General features: G+C 34.7%; 2 protein-coding genes across 5 annotated transcripts; both read left to right on the forward strand.

Moving 5' to 3' along the window:
• Positions 1–3,963: 3,963 nt before the first annotated feature.
• Positions 3,964–10,621, forward strand: LOC132177871 (endo-1,4-beta-xylanase 5-like). The gene is made up of 8 exons (XM_088515303.1): positions 3,964–4,015; positions 5,114–5,160; positions 5,264–5,483; positions 7,171–7,334; positions 8,306–8,404; positions 8,631–8,963; positions 9,056–9,520; positions 10,253–10,621. The coding sequence occupies exons 1-8, from the start codon at positions 3,976–3,978 to the stop codon at positions 10,619–10,621; spliced, it is 1,737 nt and encodes a 578-aa protein (XP_088371429.1). The 5' UTR covers positions 3,964–3,975.
• Positions 10,622–12,825: 2,204 nt separating this feature from the next.
• On the forward strand, positions 12,826–19,243 carry LOC132179972 (adenylyl-sulfate kinase 3). Of its 4 annotated transcripts, none has more exons than XM_059592800.2 (8): positions 12,828–13,328; positions 13,721–13,861; positions 15,039–15,188; positions 15,382–15,500; positions 15,657–15,741; positions 16,905–16,951; positions 17,540–17,658; positions 19,162–19,243. In XM_059592800.2, exons 1-7 carry the CDS (start codon positions 13,019–13,021, stop codon positions 17,636–17,638), a joined length of 951 nt encoding a protein of 316 aa, XP_059448783.2. In that variant the 5' UTR covers positions 12,828–13,018; the 3' UTR covers positions 17,639–17,658; positions 19,162–19,243. The 4 variants fall into 4 exon arrangements, 3 of the variants coding, with proteins under 3 accessions (XP_059448783.2, XP_059448782.2, XP_059448781.2); XM_059592799.2 differs by lacking the exon at positions 19,162–19,243 and adding an exon at positions 18,136–18,526; XR_015911857.1 differs by lacking the exons at positions 17,540–17,658; positions 19,162–19,243 and adding an exon at positions 16,339–16,440 and having other exon boundaries at positions 12,826–13,328.
• Positions 19,244–23,957: the final 4,714 nt, after the last annotated feature.

Here is a 23,957-nt window from a genome sequence, read left to right on the forward strand (position 1 = left end):
GATAATGGCAATAACTTTTATTATTATTTTTTTTCTTTCAAAATGGAGAATAACTATTTATTCAAGAAGAAAAAAGAAAAAAGAAAGGGTTAAATACCTCATACCCCCTAGAGTTTACCAACTTTATTTTTTCTTTTCTGGGGTTTCACTTTTATCACAAGACCCCCGTGGGGTTTTGATAAAGGACCAAGTTAGTCCATCCGTTAGTTGACCATTAGAACTGACATGAGACCAATCATATGTTGACACGTGGCACATATTTATTTATTATTTTTTTTTTTAAAAAAAAAAAAGGGAAAAAACTTGGGGGTGGCCCATCAGGCCAGATGGTCACCCGTCTCACCCCCATGGCCAAAGGGCCACCCCCAAGTTTTTTTCTCTTTTTTTTTTTTTTTTTTTAAATATACATTAAAAAAAAATTTAAATATGTGCCACGTGTCAACATCTGATTGGTCCACGTGTCAGTCCTAACGGTCAACTAACAAATTGACTAACTTGGTCCTTTATCAAAATCTCAGGGGGGTCCTGTGATAAAAGTGAAACCCTAGGAAAAAAAAAAATAAAATTGACATACCCTAGGAGGGTATGAGGTATTTAACCCAAAAAGAAAAGATAAATGTATAATAAGTTATGAGTAAATTTCGATTAGAAATCACTCCTTCACTTTTTAATTTTCAACTTTCACTACGAAATCTTTTTGTGAATTTGAAACTTGAAAGTCGGTTAAGTTGATTAATTAACTAACTGAATAATTTTAAATTTTTTTCGAATTTTTTCGGTTAATCAGTTAGTTGGTTAATAAGTGGTTGATTAAGTCGGTTAATTATTGATTTCAATTTTTTATGTTAAGATTGATCAACTTCTTTATAACTACATAATCAATAAAGCCTATGCTTTATAAATGAAAAGATAAGTAAAATTCATAGAACACATATCAAAAGGACAACCAGAAATCAGCACGACAAAACAATAAGGAAACATACTAGATAAATTTCAAAATTCATTTGAAAAGCCAGTTAAGTCGGTTAACCGATGATTTTTTTATTTTTTTTAGGGGAAACTTCACTAAAAACCCCCAAACTTCCACCCATTTTGAAATATCCCACTGAACTTCAAAATCTCTCAATTTAGTCCCCTGAACTTTCAACTGTTTTCAATTTGGACCCCTTCGTCAGATTTTAAATGTCACATGACGTTTATACCCCTGACTTTTGTATAAAATTTCAACTTCTAAAACGTTTTTTTTTATTTAAAAAAAAAACAAAAATCAGGGATATTTTGGTCTTTTTTGAATTTTTAACAGCTAAAATTAATGGAATGGTCCAAATTGAGAGCAATTGAAAGTTCAAGAAGGGTATTTCAAAACGGGTGAAAGTTTGGGGGTCCTTAGTGAAGTTTCTCATTTTTTTTATTACCTAGCTACCAAACTGAAATGAAGTTAAAATAGGAATTTACAGGTGGTTTGGTGTTAAATACTTACGTCCACTACTCTGAATAATCTTAAAGACTACATTATACGTGCTCATTGACTTATTTTGTCTACAATACAAAGGCCCTTATATGGTAATTAGTAAATACAATTATAATAATCAAATCTCATTTATTTGTTTACAATCTCAATATTTTATTATAATCGACCCTTAAATAGAGAATATATGATATCAACCTAATGCTATAAGTTTTCTTAGAGTTTTTTTACAGTTATCCCAAATGTGATGTGACTTTTAAAATTACCATTGAATTTGAGTAGTGATTTATTGACTTTTGATCTATTGGTGATTTTAAAAGCCACATCACATTTGGAATGACTGTAAGAAGACTCTAAAAAGACTTATACAGAACAGAAGACTATAATATGAAACACCCTTATATATTGAAAGTCAACTAAAAAATGGTTCTGGAAGAAGAGAGGTCATCTCAACTAACTCTCTCACCTTTGATAACAATTTCAATCTTCATTCTATTATGGGAAATGAAGGTGAATGGGGTTAAACCGGATGAAATAACCATAGTTAGCATTTAAAATCACAATTTTGGAAGAAGAGGATCGAAGAGTTATTTAAAGCCAACCAAGAAAAGCATTTTGACTTGTTCATCAGGAAGATAGAAAACATATATATATATATATATATATATATATATATAATCTCTATGTCTAGGACAATCAAATACCCAAGCAAAACACCACCATTTTGCAAAAAGCTTGAAAATGCTAAGATAAGAGCCAGAGAGAGAGAGAGAGAGAGAGAGAGAGAGAGACATACAACAGTCGATGAGAATGGGTTGGGAGAGCTTTGCATGGAGTAGTGGAGTTTGACAAATCCGACCAAAAAGAGTCCACTCCGTCTCTGGGCTTCCGCATCAGGTAATTGTCCCTGCCCATGGGGATCGGAGCATCCCCACCGCTGGGGGTGGCTAGCGGTGGGATGCCAGCTCCTTGGCAGACTTTTTTTTTAATAATTAATTTTTAGATTTTAATTTTAATAAAATAAAAAATTATTATTTTAAGGTGGCGCGGCAAACATGCTGATCGAGGAAACTCTTTCAAATTCACGAAAAATTTAGGAAAAACTTAAGAAAATTTTCCTAAACTTTTACGCGTTTCAAAATTATTTTTATAGTTTAAAAACTCTCGATTAAGAATATCAAACTTTTAATTTCTTATAATTACCTAATTCAATTAGGATTTTTTGTTAAATATTATCAAAATATACTTTTTTTTTTTAATTATAAAAATAAAATAAAAAATTGTAAAGGTTTAGACGTTTATTTATTTATTTTTTTTAAAAAATGTATTTTGAGAATTTTGACAAGATTTAAGGAAAAATCCTAACAAAATGGGGTAATTAAAAGAAATTAAAAGTTTGATACTTTTAATTGAGAATTTTTAAGCTTTAGGGGTAGTGTCAAAACGAGTAAAAATTCAAAGAATTTTGTAAAGTTTCCCAAATATTTAAGTTGTCAAAATTGATTTTTAAAAAGTGAATGAGTGATTTTAAATCGCGCCTTTACTCAAGGATTTATCATACATTTATCCAAAATAAAAAAATAACTATTATTATTGGAAATAAAACAAATAGAATAATTATTCTCATTTTGTAATATTGGAATAGAACTCTAAATATATATTTTTAACCAAATTTTTTAAAATTCCCTAATAATATAATTCTAATTTACAATTTTATGGCCCTTTTTAAGACCCTAATTTTTAGTATCAAAATGTTGTCTTAGATTTTTAATTTGAGGAAATTAAATTAGGTGAGTTTCTTGTATTAGAAATACAAGTAAAATGTTTGTTTGATAATGTTTTTTTTTATTTTTTATTTTTTCTTTGGTTTTCTCTTTTCAAAACAAAAAATATTAATAAGCAACACAAAACACTCAAAACTATTTTCACATTTATATCATATCATATCATAATTGGCAATATTTGTGGTGAGGCAAAAACATTAATAAACAAAAATAAAATAAAATAAAATAAAGTTCCAATTTTGTTTGAGAATATATACATATTTGGCAAGAAACTTCAAAAATTGATATTTAAAAAGGAGTATTAATTAAAGGAGAAAAAGGAAGGCTACCCAATTCTCATCAGACAGACAAACATATATACATCTCAAACTAGCATCATATATATATTCTTTCTATGATCAATATTTTCCAATTGTAGAATTTATTAATTAAGAGTTAATCCCAATATCAAGTAATTGGCAATATTGTAAAATCAGAAAACAGGCGATCTTTGAGGAGGCTACCTTCCCAGCATATAATATATTCATCTCATTCTCTGTATATATATCTTCATTCCATCAAGAGATACTGCTTTTCAATCTCTTTTTTGGCCTTTAATTTTCTTCCATTCTTTCAATACCCTTTAAACTCTCTCTCTCTCTCTCTTATCTATTTCTTAAACATAATTTTGATATTGACTGGTTCCTGTTGAAGAATATCCAGAGATTGGTGGCAACCAACAATATGCTTCTGCTGCTGTCGTTTTGTACTCTCCTTTTTGCAGGTTTGTTCTTCTACTTCTTCTCTCGTTGAAAGATGTAATATATATATATATATATACTTCTTCTTCTTCGCAAATATTGACGTGGGGTTGTCGTGAATCGTGGTGTTCTTTTTCTCGCTCATCATGTACTTTGGAAACATGCATAAACAAATAACGTACGTAGTAACGTACGCTGTTTTTAAGGAAGAATAATTTCCTTCAAGCTTTTCATGTTTCTGCATATTTTTCTTTTTTTTTTTTTTTTTTTTCCTGAGCGTTTGTGTGTGTGTATATATATATATATATATGTCACGTACGTGTTAATTATACATTGCAGTGGCATGGCCATTTTTCGTAGTTTTTTTTTTTTATTTTCTTCATTTTTTTCTTGTTGTTGCCTTTTTGGCTTCTTTCCTCTTTATTATGTATGTAAAAAATTTCTGTTAAATAGAATATTCTTACAAAATATTTATTTTTGTTATATTGAATAAACATGTAAAAGATAAATCAAATCTTTTATGAGACATTCGATGACATGTAGTGTAAAACTCCTATTTTATGGCTTTCAATAGAAATTTGACACATTGTATAAAAACATCAAATACAATAGAGATGAAAACATAGTATCTTTAATTCAAATTAATCTCATGAACTTTTCTATTCATTTTAACCCAACGCCCACCACCCATCACCCATTACCGAACCTCCAAGCTCCCAACACTAATGTTTTCCAAAAACAACTAAGACGGTGGCTTTAGTTGTTTTGTTGATGGTTTTGTCGATGAGTATTTTGTTTCTGGGGTATTTTGTTAAGAGAAAAAAAAATTATTTGGTGTGAAGGGTTATATTTTTTTTGGCTTTTCAAACGACTTAGGCATCTACTTCTTATTCGATGGTGAAAAACACCCAATTTACAGGACAACGTGATTGAGGTTATTCTCATCTTTTATATATATATATATATATATATATATATATATATATATATATTGGCATAATGCTTCATTTAATTACTTGTTAATTATTTTAATAAATAATTTAGCCATTTTTTTAGCATGCTAACTAAGCAAAATGACAAAAAAAAAAAAAAAAAAATCCTATATTTTTTATTTTTGGCAGGGCTCGAAGCTAACGCTTTAAAATATGATCATGCGGCCAGCGCTAAGGCAAGCAATATTTATTCTTGCAATTAAATATTATAAGCTGTAAGTTGATTTTATGAATATGAAATCTAAAATTTACTTCTTCTTAATTGGTTGACAACCTCAGTGTTTGTTGAATCCCCACAAAGCTCAGTATGGTGGAGGAATTATCAAAAACCCTGAGTTGAATAAGGGGTTGAAAGGATGGTCTACATTTGGGAATGCAAAAATAGAACAAAGAGTGTCGAGAGGCAACCAATTCATTGTGGCTCATACCAGAACCCATCCACATGATAGTATCTCACAGAAGCTTTTTTTGGAAAAGGACAAGCTCTACACACTCTCTGGTATTTTATTTATTTCTCACACTTTTTTTTTTTTTTTGGGTTGGTATTAATATTGAGATTGTTGCACTTATTACCATTAATATGGATGGGGATCTCCTGAAATTACGCTGTCCAAATTTTATTGAAATTCGAATAGGGATCAGCTGTGATCGAGATTCACCTGTTCCGCCCAAGTGGACCTCCTGGCCACTCAAGGCTGCCTAGGTAGATGGGTCGTGCTAGGGGTGGGCAAATTAACCGTTACCGTTTAACCGGCCGTCTACCGGCTTCGACCGAACCGATATAAACCGTAGCCGATATGCCGATATCCTTATCGGTTAAAAAAAGTATACCGGAATTCGGTCCGGTCTGGTCCGGTCCGGTTAAGCGGTTCTTATCGGTTAACCGGTTAACCGATAAGAAACCGGAATTTTTTTTTTTTTTTTTTTTTTTTAAGTCCTAGTCCCAAAATGGCGCCGTTTAGTCTTTTAGAGAGGTTTCCAAATTCCCACAAGTGACACAGGTTTCCGAATTTGTGTAATGGTGTTGCCCATGACTTATTTTCCTTTTGCTAAGTGACTTTAATTAGTTAATACTTTGTTTATTATTCATTAATGAATTTTATTTTAATTTGAGTTTGGGTAGGTTTGATGTTTTTTTTTTAAGTGATGGCATTTGATGAGATTTCTTTGCCTTTGGTAAAAGCATTTTTCATTAACTAGTTTTGCTAGTCTAATTAGCATTCATTATGTTAATTAGTCCATTTGCTTTGGAAAAATGTATTTTATAATATATATTTTTTTTTAAAAAAAAAAAAAAGTTGAAGTGGATCAATATAAAAAAGCTTCAATTTTTAGCCCCAAAAACAAATATTTGGGTCCCAACAAAAAGTATTTGGTCCCTAAAACAACTCATTTTTAATAAATTATTTTAGCCCAACAAAAAGTATTTGGGTTCTCAAAAGTAAAAAAAACTCATTTTTGGTTTTTGACCCAACAAAATAAATCAATATAAAGCTCTCGGTTAAATCGGTTAACCGGTTTAACCGGACCGTTTAACCGTGTACCGTTTTAACCGAAATTATCGGTTAAAATTCTTATTGGTTCGGTATCGGTTAATAAACCGTTTAACCGAAAATTATCGGTTAATAACCGATAAGGTCCTTAACCGGACCGTTTTGACCGATACCCAGGCCTAGGTCGTGCAACCCCCTCTCTTAAGCTACTTGAAACGTGATTGATATTAAGATTGTAACACTTGGGGATCTCTTGAAATTAAGCTATCCGAATTTTACTGAAATTCGGGTAGGGGGTGGTTGCGAGGTCCACTGATTGCCTAGCCTCACACCCTAAGTTGCCTGAAATACGTTTGCCTCGTAGCTCCTTCTCTTAAGCAACCCACAAAATGTGATTGATATTGAGATTATAACACTTGTTACCATCGATATGGCCATGAGGATCACATGAAATTTGGGTAGCTTAAAAGAAGCCGGGCTAAATGTGACTCACACCCTATGCTGCGTAGAGCAAATGGGCCTCACAGTCCCATTTCTTAGACTATCTACATTTTAGTGAAATTCAAACAACCTAATTTGAGTGGATCTCAATTCCAAATATACATGGATTAATTATTTTGGACATGTTTCTTGCTTTAACTAATTAGTATATATTAATTAAGTTCACTAATCTGCTTAGTTAATTTACCGCAGCTTGGTTACAAGTGAGCAATGGAAATGTGGATGTAACAGCCGTTTTCAAAACAAATACTGGCTTCAAACATGCTGGTGTTGTTACTGCCAAGACAAACTGCTGGTCCATGCTTAAAACTGGCTTTACTGTGAATGCATCAGGCCCAGCTGAGCTCTATTTTGAGGTGCTTTTCACTGTTTTTTTTTTTTTTCATCAATTATACTTCCAACTTTAAGGTTACGTTTGGTAAGCAAATTATTCATTTTCCTAATGGAATAGTCATTTCGCATACCAAACTTAACATGAGTGTTGGTGCTTTTAGAAGAAGAAGCATGACTCCCTCCTTATTCCCCATAAACTCCTTGCCATACCTAAACTAGCTAGCAGTAATTTAATCATTGTTAGCTTATGATAATCTATTGTTTGATTTGCGGTTTTAAAACGAGCAATTTTAAAATGTGCAGTTTGAAAAGGTAATTTTTAAAAACATAGTTAAGCATTTGCTAAAATTATAGTCTGACTTTTTAAAATCGTGCGTTTTAAAAAATGCACACTTTACCCGCGATTTTAAAACACAAATTTTTCTATGTTTTCAAATTGTAATTAAAAAAAAAAAAAAGCACTCTCCACCAATGATACATTTTATTTGTATTTGATTTAAAAAGTCCGTTTGGGATTGTGGCTTTAATAAATGCGATTTTAAAAATTGCGTTTTTGAAACCACGATTTTTTTAAATCGCAAAGGTGTTTGGTAAAATATGTTAAAAAGTATTTTTTATCAAATATTTGTTATGTGAAGTTGTAATTTTGGTTTAAATTTGCGCTTTTTCAAATAAGCACCTATAACCTGTTTATAGAAATCGCAGATTTTTTTTTTTTTTTTTTTTTTTTTCCATTTTAAATTAAGTGTTTTTTAAATCATAATGTCAAACACTTTATGTTTTGCGATATTTTTTAAAAACACATATTATTCTTGCGAAATCGCAATCTCAAACGCACGCTTATAATTGTACTTTTAGTCTGCAAAATTGCAATGTAAAATGCACTATTGACATCATAAACTCACTTGAAGAACATTTTTCATCTAGAAATAAATGATTCTTTATGGATATATATATTCTTCATCATAAACTTAGCATTTGATATTTTCATCAGAGCGAGAATGCATCAGTTGATATATGGGTCGATAGCATCTCATTGCAACCATTCACCAAAGAGCAGTGGAAGTCCCATCAAGTTGAAAGCATTGAGAAGGTAAAATATGTAACATTTCAACCTGCTTTTATATCATTATTGGCGGTGGTTTAGTAGTCCAAGAAAATTCTTAAAGTGGTTGATACGTAGTAGGGCGTGGATTCGAATATCCGCAATGAAAAATTACCCATATATGCTTAATTAGTATTAGCCGCCTTGGTTTTCACTAATGTTCTGGTGAGGTTGAATCAGACTATGGCTCAATTGGTCTTTGACTTTTTTGCAGACGCGTAAGAGAAAGGTGAGAATCCATGCAGTTGATGAACAAGGCAATCCCATGTCCAATGCCACAGTCTCATTTGAACAGAAGAAACTGAGCTTCCCATTCGGCACTGCAATAAACAAGAACATCCTCACCAACACAGATTACCAAAACTGGTTCACCTCAAGGCCGTTCACAGTCACAGTATTTGAGAATGAAATGAAGTGGTACGCCAACGAACCATCCCAGGGCGAAGAGAAGTACGACGACGCCGACGCCTTGCTTCAGTTTGCACAACAACTCGGCATTGATGTCCGCGGCCACACCGTCTTGTGGGAAGATCCCCAGATGATACAAGTGAGCGAGATCAATAACGTTCGAAATCAAGACATTTGTTCTGTTACGCAGAGAGATGAATTTTAATCATTTAATTTATATTTTAATAACAGGGTTGGGTTTCTTCGCTCTCGTCCAGCGAACTTTCTGTAGCAGTAAACAAGAGGATTAAATCTGTCATGTCAAAGTACAAAGGGCAGGTAATTGCATGGGATGTTGTGAATGAAAACATGCACCACAGCTTCTTTGAAGACAAGCTTGGGAGCAGTGCGTCAGCAAGCTTTTACAAACGTGCTCAAACTATTGATGGAACAACCCCTTTGTTTCTGAATGAGTACAACACCATAGAGGACAGCCGAGATGGGTCATCAAAGCCAAATAAGTACCTGCAGAAGCTGGAAGAAATTCAGGGGTTTCATGGAAACAACAATTTGGAAATGGGGATCGGGCTCCAGGGCCATTTCAGCTATCCTCCAGACCTTTCTTACATTAGAGCTTCCCTTGATACTCTTGCTTCCAAAGGGTTGTCCATTTGGATTACAGAACTGGATGTTAAAAATAGCGTTGGTGATGACCAGGTAAAAATAACATTTCTCTAATTTGGAAACACTTCGTTTGCCCATGTGTTTCCGTACTTTTGCAATCATACTCTTAAAGTTTAAAAAGTTTGTAAGATTGTCGAGTTCTTATGTTTTAAAAGTTTGCAATGTCATTCCTCCAAAAGAATTTTCAGCTAAATCCTAACGGATGACGATAAAATACCCAAAATACCTCATTTTTTTTTAAAAAAAATTGCAATTGTGACTTTTGAAGACATATGGCCAAGCCATGGTTTTTTTTAAAAAGGAAAATGCTTATTTTCTTTCTCTAGTTCTTCTTCCATTCTCGTACTTTTTAAAATCACCACAAGATTTGTAGGGCCATATAGGTTTCACCCATGGTCCCCACAAATCCAATAATGATTTTGAAAAGTAGAAAGATGTGAAAAGAATGAAGAAAGTATACAGGTGTAAGTAACACTTTTTTTTAATAGTTTTACAGGGATATAAGGGACATTTCATATATTTACTGCCAAATTTAACCCTAAACCCTAATAATAGGTGTGACATTGCAAACTTTTAAACACATGAAAATTTGACATCGTAACTTTTTTAACCTTTGAGGGCTAGTATGATTGCAAAATTAAGTGCCGAAACATGCACCCAGAGGTAAGTTGTTGTTTCTTGGACAACATTTGCCTAGAAGGATTGCTTGTTTATGTTCTTCTATTCACTGTTGTTGTTTCTTGGACTATGTATATTTGCGTGCAGACACAAGCACAGTACTTGGAGCAAGTTCTATGGGAATTACACGCCCACCCGAGTGTCAATGGAATCATGTTGTGGACAGCATGGTCGCCAGGGGGATGTTACAGAATGTGCTTGACAGACAACAATTTCAACAACTTGGCAACCGGCGATGTTGTGGACAAGCTGATGCAGAAGTGGGGTTCCAAGGCCATGGTAGGCACAACAGACGCAGATGGAGTCTTTGAGGCCTCCTTATTCCATGGAGACTACCAAGTGAAAATCAGTCACCCTAAGGTTGCAAGTTCCAACTTGGGTCAAAGCTTTGTGGTGTCGTCGGCCTCAAAAGATACATCGGAGCAACCAACATTGGTTGTCCAAGTTTCAGCGTGATACCCTGGTAGGACTGAGTCAAGCTAGCCTATAGTGTTATAGCTCAATTAGACTCGAGTGAGTGCATGCAATTCTCACCGTCTAAGTTCTCATCAAACATTATGCTCTTGTCTCAGTAGAAGAATAGAAAGCACAAAATTTTATAAAAGAAACATGAATAAATGTTAATGCACGTGGCGATCTATTAAACGATTGTTTTGAAATAATTTTGGAAGATCAGTACTTGATATGAACTGATCTTCCTTCACTTGTAATTGTAATTGTAATTGTATGGGTAAAATAAGTGATATCCATAATTGATTTGGATGATCATAAAGCATAGAAGTGATTATTTTGAATGAAATCTTTGGTTTATGGTGCATGTAGTGTGAATTTGTTCAAGAGAGATTTGACTTACATTAAACAACTTAGCAAATACTTTAATAGTCAATTCAAAAAAAAAAAACTTTAATAAGAAAAAATAAATAAATTCAATTTGAAAAAGTCCTATATTCTAACTTCCTCAAAATCAAGGTGGAAGCTAATTAAGTGAATTTTTTAAATTTTTAAATTTTATTTCTCTTTCTAGTTTACTCTGTTTATAATGGGCTCTTCCACGTGACTCTTGAGGAACTTCTTTCACATTGTTTAATTCATCTAAGACCACATTGTAGTTGTACTTCTTGCTGGGGAAATACGTGGCTGAATTTGCATTATAGGCACAATTAGCCTGTTTGCCAATGGGCCTGGGCTGATACTGGGCAGCCTCAATCCCAAAAAAAAAAAAATTTACTTAAAAATTAATCTTAACATCTCTACTTTTTATACCACATCAATTATTTTTTTTATTATTATTCGAATAAAAAAATTACTATAAAATAAATTTTTTACTTCTTTTCATTTAAAATATATTTTTTTTACTTTTTCCTACAAAACATTTTCACTAAAATCAATCAAATACATATACCCAAAAAAAAAAAAAAAAAAAAAAATCTTACAACACCGACTTTGATACAATACCAGCCCAAGGCCATGAGTAAACAGGGCCAACAATTCAATGATGTGTTCAACGAGGAGATGTCAGCTTTTGCGTCTTTTACTTGAGAAGATGACATCTCCTCGTATTCAATACATTTAAGAATGCTAAGCAACAATTTTTTTAATATATATATAATATAATATAAAGTCCAAAAAGGTGATAGAGACTAATATGACAAATTGAAAACTATTACATATATATATATATATATATATATAATAGTTAAAATTCGAGGAAATGTCCTTGTATAATGTTCAAAGAATTCTAAGGTTGATATGGTGTTGAGCGCTGCTAATACTATTACAACTTTTGTTACAAGTTTCTTATAAGGTTACAAATTTTTTTTAAGTCAGGAGGAATTTTTTTTTTTAACTTATTCTATTAAGTAATAAGTAATATTCGATATTTTTGAGTTTCTAAAAAATTAATGTTTGAGTTCTTAGATTAGTGGAATGACAATAAATGACTGTTAAAATATTAAAAAAAAAAACATGTGAGAGATGACATTTGTCACTTATTAGAGTAGGTTAAAAGAAATTTTGAAATTTCTGTTATTATTATAAATTAATATAAATGTCTATGTAATATTTATCACGTTTGGTCTAGACATTTGAGTTGTGGATATAAACGTTATCCTGGCTTTTGAGTCGAGGAAGAAGAGTTTCGGTTGGAGGTTTGTCTATCTTCAGTTTTGAGGAATAAGCACAAATTATGCATTAGTTTGAATCTGTTTGGCACAGATCTGTTTCTTTTATATGTAAAATAGTCATGGGTTAGTGGATTAGTTTTGGGTTTAGAATGTAATACATCATCTGTGACGCCTGTAACTTCATAACTTTGACTATAGTTGCGTGTAAGAGCTTTATGCTCATTATTTCTATAAATGAGACTGATATGGATTCCGTTTAAAAAATATATATTTATTACGTCAATTATTAAAATATAATCTAAAATGTAACAATTTATATAACATTTCATCACGTCAACTATTAAAATATAAATGGTCGGCCCATCGGGTGTTAATCTATGTGAATTTTAGTATCCAAACATTTTTTTTTTTTTGTTTTTGTAACAATATCCAAACATTTTCAATCACAAAAGATTAGTCGACATAGTTCTGCACTCCACAAATGGAGAACACGTGGGAACATGAAATAGGCCATTAATGGACCCATGCTAATGTTGCAAGCTTTTTCAAGATCTTCTTTGGTCCCAAACCCCTTTATATACATAAAATTCACTTCATGCCCATTTCAAAACCCAACGGTCACATTACTCAATTAGCCACAATCCTGAACATCCTCGCCACCATTAAAATTTCCCAAATCTCTTTACACCACCCAATTTCTCCAAAATGAATCTCCCATATATGCATATAAATGTGCTTATTTGTACTTTTTAATTACTTTTACTTTTTTATAATTAAAAAATATTGTATTTTTATTGTGAGATTAGATATGATTAGTATTGGAGGGAAACCACCGCCAACGCTTATTACGGCGACGGGGCTCGATTCCTCATCGTTGCCGAAGCTAGGGTTCGTCATCGCGAGCGCACCCAGTGGCGGTTCCGTAATTAATTTGAGATCTAGGGGATCTTTGCTGATTAAGGCGGTGGAGGGGTCGAGGAGGATCAGCTTGAAGGGGAAGGTGGACGATTCGAACGACGAGTCGACGAATGGGCATGCTGGTAATTCTTGTCATTTCTAAGTTTTGCGTTGGGTTTATGGAATTTTACTTTTTGCTTTGACGGTTTGTTTGGTTGGCGAGAAATTTCAGGAAAATGTTGGAAAACTTTTTTTTTTTTTTTTTCATCGAAAATGTGAAAATATTTGGGAGAAAGAAAATGTGGGGTTTTTGCTTCTATTTTTTTTTTTTTTCGGCTTTTTCGGATGTGGGAAATGTATGAGGCAATGAATTTGCTTTTATGGCGTGTTGGGTTGTTGAGAAAGTGAAAGAATTAAAGAAAGGAAAGAAAAAGATCTGAATTTGTTCGCTTTTAATTGAACTGTAATGTGCCCATGTATGTAGATGGTAGTTTTGGATTGTATTGTCCAGGTTTCTGATATGTTTTCTGATTAGGGAGAAACTTTAGCCAGTTATCTACCATTGGGAGCTCAACAAACATCAAGTGGCATGAATGTTCAGTTGGAAAAGTTGATAGGCAGAACTTACTCAAACAAAAAGGATGCGTAATATGGATCACGGGTCTCAGCAGTTCAGGTTCGATGTTGTTATTTTCATTGACTAATGTTGGATGTTGTGTTTATGCTAAGAGTGATTTATGTACCTCTTAGTGGTTTTATTTGATTGAGATGTTTTTTTATGTCTGGGTTTATAGGGCTTGCGGTCTTTTTCTATCATCTCAGATCAAGTTTGTTATATTTATGAAGAAATAGGGTTGCATATGGCAAATCTTTTAATTTCAAATGACACTTGGGTCTGATCCTTTTCATTGGGAAATTCTATTAATTTCGGTTAAAAAATCTTCGCTTTTGCAAAATGTGATATGATTTTCATATTCAGGGCATATCAGCTATGCTATAATTTCTGCTAATACTGTTTCACATATTCTTAATATGGTAGGACTCAGTATCATGGAATTTTGTAATTAAATTGTGGGAGCAGCTTTAAACCAAATGTACTAAAATTTCTATTGGATTTTGTCTTCAAGGTGTTGATTTTCGTCAATGAGATGGTCAATAAAATGAGGTAGTGATGTTCCTACGGGCCAAATATCACATAACATTGATGCAAATGGTTGTTCTACAAAAAGGGATAACTTGGTATTGACATAGTGTGACAGAGTTTATAATAATCTAAGAAGCATTTTTAAGGAATAAAAACAATCAAACATTACTTAGCGGATGAAGTCTTAAGAAAGCAGACGATGCTACTCAGTTTTTAACAGTTATAGACTTGGTTTCTTCTACGAATGAAAAGCACATTACATACAATTGAACCTAGGAGCATATTTTGTAGTCTGTTTGATCGATTAGCGAAACTCTCTCACTTCTCTTTTTATCTGAAATAAGCTTACTACATTACCAGTCTATTAAAAAAGGAGATTAAATCTACTTTGAGTTGGTGTATTTTAACCTTGCAAATGTTAACAACTTCGTCATTCTTTTTCCTTAAGTTTACTCATTCAGACAGTAAGATTGGTTCATTGTTGAGCCTGATTCTAGGCCTAAGGGGAAAAGTTTTTGAATTTTAAAAATGTGACTTTTCACCTTCAGAGCACTCCGCTGAGTTTAGTTTCTGAGTCAGACTATGAGACTTGTTTGGATTCTTAGTGGTACTTTATTATGTTGTGGGGAAAGTATGTGTTGTATGAGATCAATTTAACATAAACGTTTCCTTTTTTTATTTTTTTAATCTTTTACCATTTATCTTGTAGGGAAGAGCTCTGTGGCATGTGCTTTGAGTCAAAGCTTGTATCAGATGGGTAAGCTGTCTTATGTTCTTGATGGGGACAATGTGAGGCATGGCCTGAATCATGACCTTGGTTTTAAAGCAGAAGATCGTGCAGAGAACATACGGAGGGTTGGTAAGTCTTGCTCTAGTGGCTCTTCTTTTGTGTTCCTCAAAGAATTAATTTGTCATGCTACTAAGTTGTAGCATTTATAATGTTTATAGTTGATAAGTTATTCAGGCAAACGGTACCTATCAAATGCGGCTTATGAATTTTCTCAATTAATTAATTAATTAATTATTATTTTTTCACTTTCTATATCTTTTAGGCGAGGTAGCAAAGCTGTTTGCAGATGCTGGAGTTATATGCATTGCTAGTTTGATTTCTCCTTACAGAAGGGATCGGGATGCTTGTCGTGCACTATTACCAGATGGGGATTTTATTGAGGTTGTTGATTCTTGAGTTCATGACTGCTTTTGAACTGTGATCCAGAAGTTTTATTCGAATTATTTGCTAGGAAATGAACCCTGGAAAATGATTACAAAGTCAGAATGAAAATGGTGCCACTGTTTTCAATCACACTCAAAATGCTTGATATAACAGGTTTTCATGGATGTGCCACTCCAAGTTTGTGAGGCAAGAGACCCAAAGGGCTTATATAAGCTTGCACGTGCTGGAAAGATAAAAGGTAACAGTAAAATAACATTCTAATTTTTGTTGATTAACGGCTTTTTCATTTTGATGGCCTGTGTGATACTTCCAAATTTCTTTCTTGAAATTTTAATTTTTAGCCTCTTGAGATTGAGCTAAATTTTGCTTGATTATAGCTTTTATGGGTAAATTATTTTTGATCTAATTATGGACTAGGCATCCACAACATGCTCTGCATGTGATAAATGGCTCTCTGTCTTTTGTTTACAGATAAGGTGGTTGAGAAAGAGGATAGAAAAATTTGAAGAGAAAAGAGATAGACACGTGGCAACAACCTCACATTATATTTGTTTTCTATTTTTGGCGCTTAAGTTGAGAGAAAGTTTTAGAGAGTTAATTTGGGTGTTTGGTAGAGATCAAGAAAGACCAGTTGAAAAGTCAAGTTGTCGATTTATATACTAAAATAGATATGGTGAATATTGATACCAGATGCGTGCAAAATAGTTTGTGAAAATCCTGATAATGTCCGTATTCTTATTATTCTTAGTCGTTTTTGCCATTCACGTGACAGTATTATACATGAATCATGGTAAGTTTACAGACTGAAGAGTTTTGGAATTTTTTATGTTACCAGGCCCCAGCTATCTGGTGCTCTACTCACAATGAGGGGATGAGGAAGATATTTGCCTCTCACTTGGGCCTGTTGCTATGGACCCTCTCACTTCATATGGTATAGGCATGTGGGTAATAGAAAGCTAATGGTTAATGGAATGAATCCCCAAAAACAAAACACTTTTTCAGTCATTTAGGCCTGAGAGGAAATATAGTTGAGTGAACTATGCCAATGAAAACTGTACTATGGCAACCTGTAAAAGGCGCCTTTGGTGCTATGCCGGTCAAAATTGCACCATTGATGAACCAGTTGGAAAGGTTCGAGTGGTAGCACGCACTTTCGGATGAAACTATCCAATCCATCAATAAATATGTTAAAGAGCTTTGACCCAGCCTAAAGTGGACTAGATAATCAGTGTCTCAACTTATATTTCAAAAATAGCTTTAGTGTGAAAAATAATGTAATTGTACAATGATGCATATATTCTTCATTTTTACACGGATTTGAAATCAAATGGCCATAGCATGATGGCCAGTTTTATTCTGTTGTTAATTGTTAAAATCTAATATCATTTTGGAAATTTTCAGGCTTTACTGGTATTGATGATCCATATGAGCCCCCATTAAATTGCGAGGTATGTATATTTTCTCGAGAAAGTAGAATATGTTTGATAAGCTTAGACATGAAGAGATGTAAAAACACACATACGCTTGAATGCATCTCTCACAAGTGTTCTAACACACTTTATCATGCAACAGTGTGCTTTCTTCTGATTTTTGAAGCAGCTTAAGGATGATTCCTAATGCTGTATCTAAACTCAAATAAAATTGCTTGTGGAGCTCCTTTCAGGAAATACTTGAGAATTCTAAAATGGTCGAATCAATAAAACAGTAACATGATAAAGCACTTTTTAGAATTTAATCTACTTTCCCTTGAAGTGGCTCCCAATTTCTCTATGTCAGGTGCATTTGCTTGATTTGTCTTTAGGCATAGGGAAAAAAAACTTGTGCTGGGATAGTTTAGTTGATTGTATGTGCAACTGCAACCACTGATGCTTGTTTATCTATAATAATAGAAAAAGATCATAATAACTGCAACATAACAAGTGTTTATATACTTTCTGAAAGAAGTGTTGCTATTTCTAATGTATGGGCCTTTTATCTCTCAGTTTTTGTTGCTGTTGCTTTAGCTGAAATTGAGATGGGTATATTTTGTTCCTCAGATAGTATTAGAATATAAAATTGGAGGCGGTGCTTCCCCATGTGAAATGGCTGAAAAAGTGCTTTCTTACCTGGAGAAGAAGGGGTACCTACATGCATAATAGCAAGATGTAGCAAGATGGTGGGTCTCTCCAATTGGCTTTCTAAGTTTTTGTTTTGAATAAATCTATTCTTCACACCTATTTTATTCCATCCACTTCACACTGGCTGACATGGCATGAGTTGAATGGCCACTTAAAAAGCAAAACTTCCATTTAGCTCATGCTACGGTAACAATGTAAAGTGAGTGTGATAAAATGGGTATGAAGTGTAATATTACTCTTTTGTTTTACAATACAGCAATCGCAACAGATGTTTGTTTGAATATTATATGTTTCCTCGTTAATTGATTAATTAAGGACAAGTATTTCCTCCAAGCGAGTCTAATAAGTTGTCGTATGTCCTTTAATATGTGCTTCTCACATGCTCTTTTAATATGATTAACATAATTCCTCCTCCGTTAACTCCTATCAATTCTAAAATTCCTTCTCTCAAACACACATAGGAGTCCAAAAATCTCTCTCCTTAAAGTGTTCATTTCCCTTTCTCTCTCTCTCAGACACGGTCTGAAAAATTGCCGTCGGAGCTGTTAAAATGGGTCCGTATCGGAGTGATGGCTAGAGAATCAAATGTAAAGGGATTAAGGAGAAGGATTTGGAAGAGTTGTTGGACAGAGTCACAAAAGTTGGAGAGGCAGCAGGTTCAATGGTGAAACACATGACCATATATCTTCTCACCACCTAGATAGTGCTTTCACACGAATCGCTTTGGCCGGTTAAGATTTGATAATTTTGGGAGAGATTAAGACACCAACCTCTTCTTGGTCGGTTGCTAATCTATATGCAGTTAATAAAGCTTATTGCAGCTGGTTTTATGTCTATTTCAGAGAAATATTACATGATTTGGATGCAACCCTTTATGGCAAGTTAAGCAAACCTCAAACAAGAGGCTGTGGACATTCTCTCTAAATTTCATGAGATTCTTTAATTGAAAGTTCACAGGAAAATTTGAAGAGGCATATGTTAAAACACAATCAGAAACTACTGAAAAAGTGGATAATATATGGTGCAAATGGTGCATATTGTGGCCTTAGTAATTGGTATAGCCACTTGGCTGAAAATTGTAGGGCAGTTTCTTGAAGAAGGGATACTTAATCCACAATTGATTTGAGCATTCTAACATTTACAGCTCTTTCACTAGTGGGAAATCAAATTTTACATACTTTTCATGAAGCATTTTTTTATGAATAATTAGACTGTAAGCCCTCACAAGAACACAAAAAAAAAGAAAAAGAAAAGTACATGTACAAGCCTTTGAAGAAAAAGTAAAGCTTTTAACTATTTGGTGCATTTTAGTTATAAGTAATTGATGTGTGGAAAAAAAAAAAAAAAAACCATACATGCACTTCAATTAATTACCACTCATGCATTTTAACAAGCATGTTCATACAACACAGTTCCTTGAAAGATTACAGAATCTCTCAAATACAAATGAAATTCTTCCTGTAAATTTCTCTCAAATACAAAGAAAGCATACAAATGAGAGACATTATTAGTTGTCCTCCAATAATTTTTGCCTTTTCCAGGACTTTGCAATCCTCTTGGAAATGCAATAAAGAGTGGACTGGATGGCAATCATGGCTTCCATCACATACGAATCCCTTTTGCTTCACAAATTTCAATATTCTCATTAACTGCACCTTCCTCCTCTGTGGCACCCATTGAACCTATCCATCTAACAGAATGAACGGAAGAGGATCTAGTTAGTTATATGTTAAAAGTATTTTTGTCTTTTTATTTTTTTAAGGAACAAAAATATCCCTATATTATAACTGACTGCTAATTCTAGTAACTCCTCTTTAATCTTTATTTTTAATAAGTAGTCAACAAATATCATTAAAAACGTAATGATGTCCCTAACGTTTAAGCGAGAGAGAGAATCTTCGACTTCTTTATGTGTTTGAGGGAGAAGAAATTTTAGATAATAGAAGAAGAGTTGACTCTGATGTGTCTAATGCCATGTAGAAATGTATAACGAAATATATAGAATGTAAGAGAGAGAACAAAAGTAGAGAGAAAAATATAAAATACAAGAATTAGGACTACATTTTTAATGCTGAACTATATTGAATTATATTATATTAGATGGTATTTATAGAGAAAGTAGGGCGTGGTAAATGGATAGAGATTCTCAGCAATTTTGTTGTTCATATTGCTTGGAATTCTGGCAAAAAATGTGAGAGAGTCTTGGCACATCTACTCGAACAAATTTCAGGCAGCCTAGCCACTTGCTTGTGTAGGTGGTCCGCATAGAAACTCTTTCACATTTGTTGAAAATCCGAATGCGTAGTAAGTAAGACAAGATAGACTAAATAAGGTAGGCAATTGAAGAGGCTTTATTGGCTTACACCTTGGTGGAGTTGTGGTGACGGGCTCACCTTCCTAGGTAGTAGCTATGGCTCAAACTGGACATTGCACAGCAGGTCCCCCGATGGTAACGCCCAAGGAGAAAAATTACATTGATTACCCCTTCACACCTTTTTAATTAAAAAAAAAAATGGGGTAAGCAATTGATGACAAACTTACAATAAAACAAAATCAAGGCTTAAGATGGAAAGTAACTTGGCATGAAAAATATTATAGTATGAAAAAGCATGAGTTGGAAAGAGAAGGATTTTTTTCCTTTTTGCTGAACCGGATTCGGTGTGGCAAGTATCAATATCTAAGCGTAAGCTCGGCCTTCTTAACTATTGATGAAGATGATGATACACAATAGCATAAAGAAGAGAGCGGCTCACCTCTAGTTAAGTTAGTTTCATTTTTCTCCGACGTGTGGCTTAGATTTTGCCACGCTAGTTAAATAAAATACGGGGGTCCAAAATAATAGAGAACATACTAGTCTAACCGCACTAGATCCTCTCAACCAATCAGCCAACCCCGTTCTTCCTTCACGCCCCTCCGTCAGCCACTATAGTCACCCATAAACAAATTAAAGTAGTTGCCTATAAAAAAAAAAAAAAGGAAAAAATGCAAAATCAGTTCTTGTGGTTTACTTGATTTGTAATTAACTTTTTGTAGAATTAAAATGAATTCAAAGGTTTCTAAGGTATATCAAAAAAATAATTTAGTTCCTACCGTCAAATTTCGTTCACTGACTTAATGGATTATGATAACATGAAACATTAGAACCAATAAAATTGTAATACTTGTCATATTTAAGTCAGTATCATACTAACAAAATCTGTTACATTAGTAGACAGAATTTGATTGTAGAGACTAAGGCTCCGTTTACTTTGATGTAAAATGGTTTCCAGAAAATGATTTCCGCAATTTCTGGAGTTTACTTCGACGTAAAATAGTGGTCAACGGAAAATATTTTCCTTTTTACTGAAAATTCTTCTTTAATTTTCGGAAAATGGTTTACGGAAAACTGTAAACCATTTTCTGACTATGAGCATCTTATTCTTAAATCGATGGACCTTGCCAAGACCCGCCCGGGACTTGATCGGGATCTGCCCAGGACCTGATTGGGACCCGCTTGGGACTTGACCGGGACCCACCCGGGACTTGACCGAGACCCGCCCGGGAACTGACTGGAACTTGACTGGGACCCGCTCGAGACTTGCCCAGGACCCTGACGGGACCTGCTCAGGACTTGCTTGGGACCCCGGCGAGACCCGCCTGGGACTTACCTTCGACTTGACCGGACCTGATCGAGACCCGCGCAGGACTTGACCGAGACTTGCCCAAGACCTGACTGGGACCCTCCGGGGACTTGACCGGGACCCGCCTGGGACCCCCCAAGGACTTGACCGAGACCCGCCCAAGACTTTCCCGGGACCCCGGCGGGACCTGCCCGGGACTTGCCCTGGACCCCGGCAGGACCCGCCTAGGACTTGCCCTGGACTTGACCAAGACCTGCTTGGGACTTGACCGGAACTAATTGGGACTCGCCCGGGACCCGCTCGGACTTGACTGAGACCTGTCAGGACTCGCCCTAGACTTGATCGAACCTACCCAAGACCAGCCCGGGACTTGCCTGGTCGGGTCCCGGTCAAGTCCGGTCGGGGTCCCGGTCAAGTCCCGGGCAGGTTTCGGCGGGGTTCCGAGCAAGTCCTACGCAGGTTCCAGTCAAGTCCCGGCGGGGTCCCGGGCGAGTCTCGGTCAAGTCCCGGTCAGGTCCCGGTCAAGTCTTGGGCGGGTCCCAGGCAAGTCCCATGCAGGTCCCCGGCAAATCCCAGGCAGGTCTCGGCGAGGTCCCAGACAAGTCCCTGTTAAATCCCGGCGGGGTCCCGGGCATGTCCCTGTGAGGTCTTGAACAAGTCCAATGCAGGTCCCAGCGGGGACTTTATTGAAAAAAAATATATATAAAAAGATATTAAAAAAAAAAAAAAATTCCGTATGCAAGGTAAACGCCATAAAATGTTTTCGGCATAAAATATTTTCAGGAAAAATGGTTTTCCTGAAAATATTTTCTAACGGAAACCCTTTTAGGTCGAAGTAAACAGAGCTTAAATTATTTTTTTGGCATACTTCGGAGACCTTTGAGTTCATTTTGATACCACAAGGATTTAATTGTAAATGAGGTAAACTACAAGGACTAATTTTTCATTTTTCCCAAAAAAAGAAAAAAGAAAAATAGAAATAGTTAATAAATTAAGCAGAAATGTTAAATACTATATTTCTATTCCAACGTTCATCCAACAAGGCTGATGCGGCAATCTCAACTAACCATTGAATTAATCATTGTTAAATAATAATAATAATAATAATAGTAAAAGATCTAATTGTTGATTTAGAGTGCCACGTCAATATTTTATTATAATTTTTATGTTATAATGGAAGCAAGAAAATGTAGCTTGCATGGCTACGTACATTTCTGATCACTCGTCTTGTGTTGCCCAAGATAGCGGGGTAGTGGAGCATGTGCATGAGTTAGTTAACTCAATTAATCTACTTTAAATAGTTATTAACATGTCCAAAAGCTAGAGAAATCAGATTAAATATATGTTAAGTGGACAAGTAATTTTGCACACGCAGGGTGCCATGGGAGACACTAACAAGTTCTTTGAGCAATCAAGAAAAGTTGCATTCCTGTATGTGTTTCTTTTCTTTAGTTTCCTTTTTCTTTTTCTATATATATTACGTTCAAGAATAGAAAAATGAAGCCAATGTATTTTGGTTACTTATGTTTGGTGCATTAATTGGATTGGGACTTCATGAGACAACTTAATTTCCTCCACTACATCATTTTGATGTCTATTGCGCAAAACATCATATCTCACACGGGAGGCCTTCTAAAACTTGAAAAGTCCCTTGATCATGCATATCAACCCAGCATTAGTACTTATCGTTTGTTGATACTGTTGACAGCATCAGTCAAGAACACTTGCAAAACAAGAGGTAGGGGACTTAATCGTTAGTGAACGGTTCGTCGGTTCGTCGGTTCATTGAACTCTTGGAGGATCATTGGTCGAAGTTTCATCTTTCAGTGACCCTCGTTGTGAGGGATGTTTGGTCTGATATAAAGTTATAAACCTTGGGTAGAACTTATCATTGAAAATCAGCTTGCAAATGAAAGGTGTCTAATAGCTTATATACACACCGTTAAAATTGTACTTAAGTCATGTGGGACACTTAGGATCGTAACATATCACCATGCTCCACAGTCGATGTTCACGACAGCTCGCTCTATTTCATAGGTCTCCTCATTCGTTACTCGAACCCATGATGTGATACTTGGTTCTAATACCAATTGGTACAAACCTTGAATAAACCTCATCCTTAAAAACCGACTTGCAAGTGGATGGTGCCTAAGAACTTATATGTACACATGGTTAAACTTTTACTTAGGCCATGTGTGACACTTATGATCGTAACATACCATCATGCGCTTTGCAGCCGACGTCTATGGTGGCCCACTCTATCTCATAGGTTGCCTCTTTGTAACTCGGGCCCGTGACTTGGTACTTGGCTCTGATACTAATTGATACAAACTTTATGTAGAACTCACCATCGAAAACTAGCTTGTAAGGGAGCAGAGTGACCAAGAGCCTATATCCACATGGTTAAGATTGTATTTAAATCATGTAAAACATTTAAGATCGTAACATATAGTCATTCACGTGGGCCGGATGAGCTTTAATTGTCCTCGGGTGGACTTTGTAGTGTTTCAATATCACCAAAAGTTCAAATTAATAAGCAGTCCACACTATGATCCACTAGGAAGATGTGGCAGACAACCCGATCAGATTCTTATCTCCCAACCCAACAAAAAAAAAAAGAATAGCCAAGAGAAATTGGGCTGCCACAAGAAAAATAAAGGTCTAGCAATTGCTTTGCTTTCTCCAGTATTTCATAAATGCATGCCACGCCATCAACC

The sequence above is a fragment of the Corylus avellana genome, chromosome 4, assembly GCF_965113065.1.
Source record: "Corylus avellana chromosome 4, dhCorAvel1.hap1.2, whole genome shotgun sequence".
NCBI classification, from domain to species: Eukaryota; Viridiplantae; Streptophyta; class Magnoliopsida; order Fagales; family Betulaceae; genus Corylus; species Corylus avellana.